The sequence below is a fragment of the Nerophis lumbriciformis genome, linkage group LG08, assembly GCF_033978685.3.
Source record: "Nerophis lumbriciformis linkage group LG08, RoL_Nlum_v2.1, whole genome shotgun sequence".
Taxonomy (NCBI): domain Eukaryota; kingdom Metazoa; phylum Chordata; class Actinopteri; order Syngnathiformes; family Syngnathidae; genus Nerophis; species Nerophis lumbriciformis.
Window position 1 is genome coordinate 39,017,169 of NC_084555.2, and position 7,832 is coordinate 39,025,000.

Below are 7,832 nucleotides of genomic sequence, written 5' to 3' on the forward strand. Positions count from 1 at the left end.
TAAAGCCGCTGCTCCTCCACATCGAGAAAAGCCAGATGAGGTGGTTCGGGCATCTGGTCAGGATGCCACCCGAACACCTCCCTAGGGAGGTGTTTAGGGCACGTCCGACCGGTAGGAGGCCACGGGGAAGACCCAGGACACGTTGGGAAGACTATGTCTCCCGGCTGGCCTGGGAACGCCTCGGGATCCCCCGGGAAGAGCTGGACGAAGTGGCTGGGGAGAGGGAAGTCTGGGCTTCCCTAATTAGGCTGCTGCCCCCGCGACCCGACCTCGGATAAGCGGAAGAAAATGGATGGATGGATGGACCATGACTTGTCCAGGGTGTACCCCGCCTTCCGCCCAGATGCAGCTGAGTTAGGCTCGAGCACCCCCCGCGACCCCGAAAGGGACAAGCGGTAGAAAATGGATGGATGGACACGGCATAGGGCCTGATTTACAAAAGGTCTGGTGTATTAAATAAAACACATAAAAACTTGATAGCATATACAAAGTTGATCTAAGCTTGTGTGTCGAAGATTGCATCTTTTAAATGAACAAATACCCTCACAAAATTAATTTTGAGTGTTAGCCTTCATGTTTTTGCAGAATATATGCTGATTACCAGAATGCCCACAATACTGGGAGGAGGAGATGCAAATATAATCCTTTAGCACCCACAATGTGATTTCTCAAGAACGAAACTGTTTGGAGCCCTTGTTTTTGCGTCTATATTTAGCACATTTGGAAGGTAGGCCTATGTGCACAGTTGCACGCAAATTGGTGTAGAGAGAAGGAGATGATCTGTGCAATGTCAGACGAGAGAGAGAGACAATCCACCAGGCATGTGTCGACATATTTGGACGTATCGTCTGTACAGCAATTCCATTTTATAGCTGCTGGATGATTTATTAGCTGAATGGAAGAAATCCTTTTAGTGTCTGCTGGTGTTTTTTTATATGGCATTCATTTTTTCCATTTAAGATATCTCCTACATGGAGAAAAAAAATTATAACATTGCATTTTCTTGCGTCTGCATCATTCCAGCGCACCATCATACATAATAAAACGAAACAAAAATGTGTTAGCTGCTGTTTATTGAATAAAGAAGTAATACATTACTAACCCTTGGATAATGTGAAAGATGTATACAAGTGTCATACAATTGTAACAATGTGTTTTTAAAAAAATAACCTAGCATTACTTTTTAAGTACACAAAGAGGTAAACTGTTTGAAAAACTAAAATAAAATATAGTTACGCAGCCTTGGATAATATGTGAGAAATACTAGTGTCAAACTAGTGCTAAGAGGTCGTAAATATAATTTAACAAAATACTGCATTAGGTTAAAAAATAGCATTAATAAAACAAAAACTAAATGAAATGACTCACTCTAGGATAAAATGGGACAGAGCTATAAGCGTGTCATGCTAGTGTAAACATGTGGTGTCATTTCAATGCACACGTGAAATATGAAGCTGTTTAAATTCAAAATCCCAATATATTTGCATGGTTCATTGAGCAAAGTGTGTTTTTGTAACTTTTGGGTCTTACAGGGTTGTGATGTTTATTCCTTTTGAAGCACAGCTTCACTTATTTGCTCACAAGAACTGCACCAGTCTTTAAAAGTGTCCCTCCGTGACAAAGCAGTGTGAGATGGAAACACTCAAGAGCTAAAGTAGCTCAGTTAAAAACGGTCTATAATCAGCAATCTGTATGCCGTGAACATATTTTACTACTACGGAAGAATGAAGTGTGTACAAAGAGGGAATGTGTCCTCACCCCAGTCCATCTTCTGTTGTCGATTTCCAGCGTAGAGTAATGGGGAAGGGCACAACATCAGTGATGGAGAACTCACGCACTTTAAAGGCTGGAGACAAAATTGCACACTGCACCAAAACACAAAAGTATAAGCATTAACACACAATCAGACATATATCATATTGAAATCACCACATCTATTATTGTTGTTTTTACATTTTAAGTAATATCGCCAGCCTGGGTGCTTTTCTGTTGCACTGCAATGACATCCTTGAAACATGATGCAGTAAATTTGTTATATTTCTTACAGCCTAAAATAATTGTATACAATATTTATCAATCAGACTATGTCTTCTATCCTGGACTTCTCTGTCCCAAAGAAACTTATCACCTGAAGGGCGCAGCCTCTAGCGACAGCTTCATCAGCGTTGAGGGTGGTGCTGACGTCTTTGCCAAAGAATTTGCCGATCCTCTCTTTAATGGCTGGCATTCTCGTCGCTGCCCCAACGATCTCCACGGAGTAGATGTCATCCCGGCTCAGTTCTGCAACAAATTGAATTGAATGTAAATGTCTCCCAAATTCCAATTCAATGCCATGAACTTGAATTAAGGTTGTAAACAGGAAGTAGAATTACAATTAAAATTCAAAATGAATAATTTAAATTCCTTGAAATTCCAATTGATAATTATGTTGTAATCCAGAATAATTATGTTCATTGTAATCCCTACATGACTGTTTTGTATATTCTATAGAAATATTCTTAAGGTACTATAAATCTTATGTTCATTTTAAATCTTATGTTATTTTATTCAAACAAGTGTTAAGTATACAATAATGGATAGTTGTTTGCCTCATGTACACATTGTATTTTAATTGCAAACGTTTTTCATTGGCAATTAAGAATAAAACAATTTATAGGCTGATCTACTAAAGATTTACGTGTATCAAACAAGTGCAAGCTTGATAGCGCACAAAAAGCTGATCTACTAAGATCATGAACAGAGGATTGCATCTCTTAAATAAGCAAAAAAGAGTACAATTCATTTAGCATATCTGTCTTCATTCATTTACAGTACATGCAGAATGTATGCAGATTATTAGAAAGCCCACAATAGCAGGAGGAGGAGATGCAAATAATATAATCATTTAGCACTTGCAATGTGATTTATCAAGCATGAGAGCAGAGTTTTCTGTCTATATTTAGAATTAGGGGTGTGGGAAAAAATCGATTCGAATTCGAATCGCGATTCTCACGTTGTGCGATTCAGAATCGATTCTCATTTATTATTTTTTATTTATTTATTTATTTATTTTTATTATTATTATTATTTTTATTTTATTTTTTGTTTTTTTAATTAATCAATCCAACAAAACAATACACAGCAATACCATAACAATGCAATCCAATTCCAAAACCAAACCCGACCCAGCAACACTCAGAACTGCAATAAACAGAGCAATTGAGAGGAGACACAAACACGACACAGAACAAACCAAAAGTAGTGAAACAAAAATGAATATTATCAACAACAGTATCAATATTAGTTACAGTTTCAACATAGCAAAAAAAATAAAAAAATAAAATAAAAATGAACAAGTGTCACAGTGGCTTACACTTGCATCGCATCTCATAAGCTTGACAACACACTGTGTCCAATATTTTCACAAAGATAAAATAAGTCATATTTTTGGTTCATTAAATAGTTAAAACAAATTGACATTATTGCAATCAGTTGATAAAACATTGTCCTTTACAATTATAAAAGCTTTTTACAAAAATCTACTACTCTGCTTGCATGTCAGCAGACTGGGGTAGATCCTGCTGAAATCCTATGTATTGAATGAATAGAGAATCCTTTTGAATCGAGAATCGTGTTGAATTGACAAAAAAAAAATCGATTATGAATCGAATCGTGACCCCAAGAATCGATAATGAATCGAATCGTGGGACACCCAAAGATTCACAGCCCTATTTAGAATGTTTGAATGTGTCTGCTGGCTTTTTTTTTAAAGTGTGGATTTTTTCATATAGTAGATGTATTATTAACATGTCTCTTAGATGAAAAAAAATTATTGCAATATACATTTTCTTGCACCTAGATCATTCCAGCGCACTCTCGCAGTTAGTGCCAGTGCAACATTGGTGTGCTTAAAAGTGGGTTGCGTTGTAGATCTCGTTGCAAGACAGCTTTTAAAATGCAAAGTGGTACAAATTATAGTTGTCTGCTGCATGTTTCAAAACATAGCAACATTAATGTGGAGGGAAATGAGTGCCTCAATGCTGACAGCTCATTTCTCACTTCAATCCTCATTTAATTAGAGTGGTCTGCACCACGTTTACACTTGTTATCAATTGTACTCCCAGTCTTAGTAGATCACTCGCAACACGCCATTATGTAGTTTGCAGATAATTTAATTTAATGTATGATAACTTTCAAATTATGAAAAATGGCATAAAAATTTCCTAAAATACTTTACTTTATCAAAGTACAGTGCTACCTCAGTTTACATTACTAATGCATTCCAAAGCATCCCTTGAAAACCCAATTGTATGAAAACCATTTTTCTTATAAAAAAAAATACTGTAATGTAAAAAAATACAATCCTTTCCAGACACCCAAAAATCCATCCATCCATTTTCTACCGCTTGTCCCTTTCGGGGTCGCTGGAGCCGATCTCAGCTGCATTTGGGCGGAAGAAATATTAACCGAAAACACTTTTTATGGAGAATAATTATATTTTTACACTCAGAAAACAATGCGAAATATAATATATGAAATTGATAAAAACAAACAAACATCTCTTTTACTTGTATTGGACTATTGTTGGCGAGGCGACGGAAGAAGGGAGGCCATATGGCAGTGTTTTTCAACCTTTTTTGAGCCAAGGCACATTTTTTGCGTTGAAAAAAATGCGGAGGCACACCACCAGCAGTAATCATTAAAAAACTAAACTCAGTCGACAGTAAAAAGTCGTTGTTGCAATTGTTGGATATGACTTTAAACCATAACCAAGCATGCATCTATATAGCTCTTGTCTCAAAGTAGGTGTACTGTCACCACCTGTCACATCACACCCTGACTTATTTTGAGTTTTTTGCTGTTTTCCTGTGTGTACTGTTTTAGTTTTTGTCTTGCGCTCCTATTTTGGTGGCTTTTTCATAGTTTTTTGGTATTTTCCTGTAGCAGTTTCATGTCTTCCTTTGAGCGCTATTCCCAGCACCTGCTTTGTTTTAGCAATCAAGACTATTTCATACCTGCCAACTTTTGAAATCAGAAAAACCTAGTAGCCAGGGTCCAAGGGCCGCAGGCCCCGGTAGGTCCAGGACAAAAATCCTGGTGGGGGGTTCCTTCGCCCCCCCGACGCAATATGATTATTAGCATTCAGACAGGTTAAAATGTTGCTAAAACCATCACTTTTCTATCAGTCACAGTGACTTTTCAAAACAAAAATACTACGGCAAAAATCATATGGGTTGATTGACATGTTTATTCTGTAAGCTAACTTCAATAGTTTGAAATTATTTTGACAGTTAATGCCAGTTATCCTGTCAACCTTTCACAAGACTTCAATTTGTTAATTGAAAGTATAAACAGTATAAACACTTTTTACAGTAAACAAATGGTAAAACAGTACTAAACAATTCCATTTAAAAAAAAAATTGGTGTCATTATTAACTTTCTGTCCAAGCTTGTATAATCTACTGCCTTGTTCAATTGTAAAAAATATTCTGTGCCTAAAATTCACATTTCTATCACAATTATCATACTGTAAACATGGTAAGCTAACTTCATTAAAATTAATAGTCCTGTCAATAGCATGGAATTACAATTCAAATGTAGTTTTTTTGTAAGCCTTTCAAAAGAATTCAAAATATGAAAAATTAATAAATTAATTTAAGCCATCAGACACTTGAAAAGTGGCACATCACATCTCTAATGTAATCATTTTAACTTTTCAACAGAAATAGCACTGCAAAAATATTAAGGACATACTTCTGTATTTTGGTAGTTATGCTGTCAACATTTAACAAGATTTCTTCAACTTGGACTTGAAAGCATAAATAGTATAAACACTTTTAACAGTATAACAGTACTAAACAATTCCAATAGATAACATTGGTGTCATTACCTTTTTGTTTGCTCAATTATTGCCTCCGTAAATAAAACTTCGGCATTTATCACATCCAAAGAATCTGTTTGGGCGACGAAAAACGTTGAAAGTTTTCCACTTGTATCGCTAGCAACGGCATTAGACTTGTGTTTTTTTGTCCCAACGTGGTCTTTTACATCGCTAATTCCTCCGTGTCCGATCGAAAAATCTTGTCTGCACAAGGTGCAATTCGCGTAGTTTTCACCCTTTTTGGAACGGATAATTATTCCCGGATAGGCTTTTGAATATTCTTCACGGAATGACTGCAGTTTTCTTTTCGGTTTAAGACTCGTTTGCGATTTTTCTCCGGCTGATTCCATGATCGTTCGCTCGTTTGGAAACAATGGCAACTGGTGCCTCGTGCTTGGCAGCGGTGCTATAAATAGCCTCGCGCATGGCATTCGGAATGGCTCGATAGGAAGTTACGGGAAGCAGTGTCGATTGTCATTGTTGTTACGCGATTTCGTGAATAAAACTTTAAAAAAAATATTTTGTTTTAATTAATGAAAAACCATATTTTTTATCACTGCAACCGTAACCCGGAATAGGTTGATGAAAACCGTACTAATTACGGGAAAACCGGAGTAGTTGGCAGGTATGCTATTTAAGTTGTTTTTATCCTTCTTTGTGGGGATATTGTTGATTGTCATGTCAGGTTCGGATGTACATTGTCTGTGCTCCACAGTAAGTCTTTGCTGTCGTCCAGCATTCTGTTTTTGTTTACTTTGTAGCGAGTTCAGTTTTAGTTTTGTTTTGCATAGCCTTCCTTAAGCTTCAATGCCTTTTCTTAGGGGCACTCATCTTTTGTTTGTTTTTGGTTTAAGCATTAGACACATTTTTTTTACCTGCACACTGCCTCCCGCTGTTTCCCACATCTACAAAGCAATTGGCTGCCACCTACTGATATGGAGTATTACACGGTTACTCTGCCGAGGTCTAGACAGCACCGACACTCAACAACAACACATCATTTTCAGACTATAATTACTGGTTTGCAAAAAAATATTTTTAACCCAAATAGGTGAAATTAGATAATCTCCCACGGCACACCAGACTGTATCTCACGGCACACTAGTGTGCCGCGGCACAGTGGTTGAAAAACACTGCCATAAGGGGTGTGGCATTCAGTGACACTCTGGAAACAAGGATTCCAATGCTCTCGTTGACTTTGATTGGACTAATGTTGTATGCTAAAACTTTATTTGACTTTATGGTCGCTTATTTTGCAACCAAAGTCAATAAAACAAATACACATACTGAGTCCCCAATAATAATTTTACTAAAACCCAGACATTTTTGTTGAAAATTTTCACCTAAAACCGAATCATCCTAAAAAGCAGGGCGTTATGAAAACTGAAGTATCATTGTATTCAAAATAGAGGGCAGGGTGTATGAAAACTGAAGTATCATTGTATTTAAAATAGAGGGAATTACTGTTTACTTTTAGTGTTTTTTAAATATTTTTAGTATTTAAGCTAAAACCTTGGTTAAACGGGACAAATTGTTGCTGTAAGGAATTTTCCTGAATTGCAATTTTAACATGCTGTGTGTGGGTGGACCCAGTTCAATTCCAATTATTGAATTAAATTGAATTTCAATTCTAAATTAGGAACAATATATATCTGGTATGAGTGAATTCAAGTAAATTGTTAAAACATACTTGAGTGTTCAAGGACGACCTTCAGTGGCATCTCCACCCGCATTAGATACTGGGAACACATCTCTTCAAAATGGCCTCTGTGGATTAGAATTAAAAAGTCTTAATTACATCAAATGTTACCATACCTAAAAGAGAGAGAGCCTTTCTTTGGACCTGTTCATCCTACTAGTAACATCAATGTCATTCATGAAGCATTCGATGTTGAGAGGCAGGTCTGAGGAGTTGGCACTCATCAGCTTCTTGAGTTTCTCACACTCCTGGTGCAGACGCAACAAGGCTCTC

At 36.8% G+C, this 7,832-nt stretch overlaps 1 protein-coding gene across 1 annotated transcript in view; it reads right to left on the bottom strand.

Annotated features, from left to right (window-relative positions):
• The window catches only part of hspa4l (heat shock protein 4 like), a 51,471-nt gene that overhangs the window by 23,832 nt on the left and 19,807 nt on the right, over positions 1-7,832 (bottom strand). Inside the window, exons 7-10 of the mRNA XM_061968896.2 lie at positions 7,704-7,832; positions 7,551-7,627; positions 2,129-2,280; positions 1,759-1,865 (exon numbers count right to left, since the gene is read on the bottom strand). The exon at positions 7,704-7,832 is cut by the window's right edge and continues 116 nt beyond it. Coding sequence (XP_061824880.2) covers positions 1,759-1,865; positions 2,129-2,280; positions 7,551-7,627; positions 7,704-7,832 — 465 coding nt within the window. The remainder of the gene's footprint in view (positions 1-1,758; positions 1,866-2,128; positions 2,281-7,550; positions 7,628-7,703) is intronic.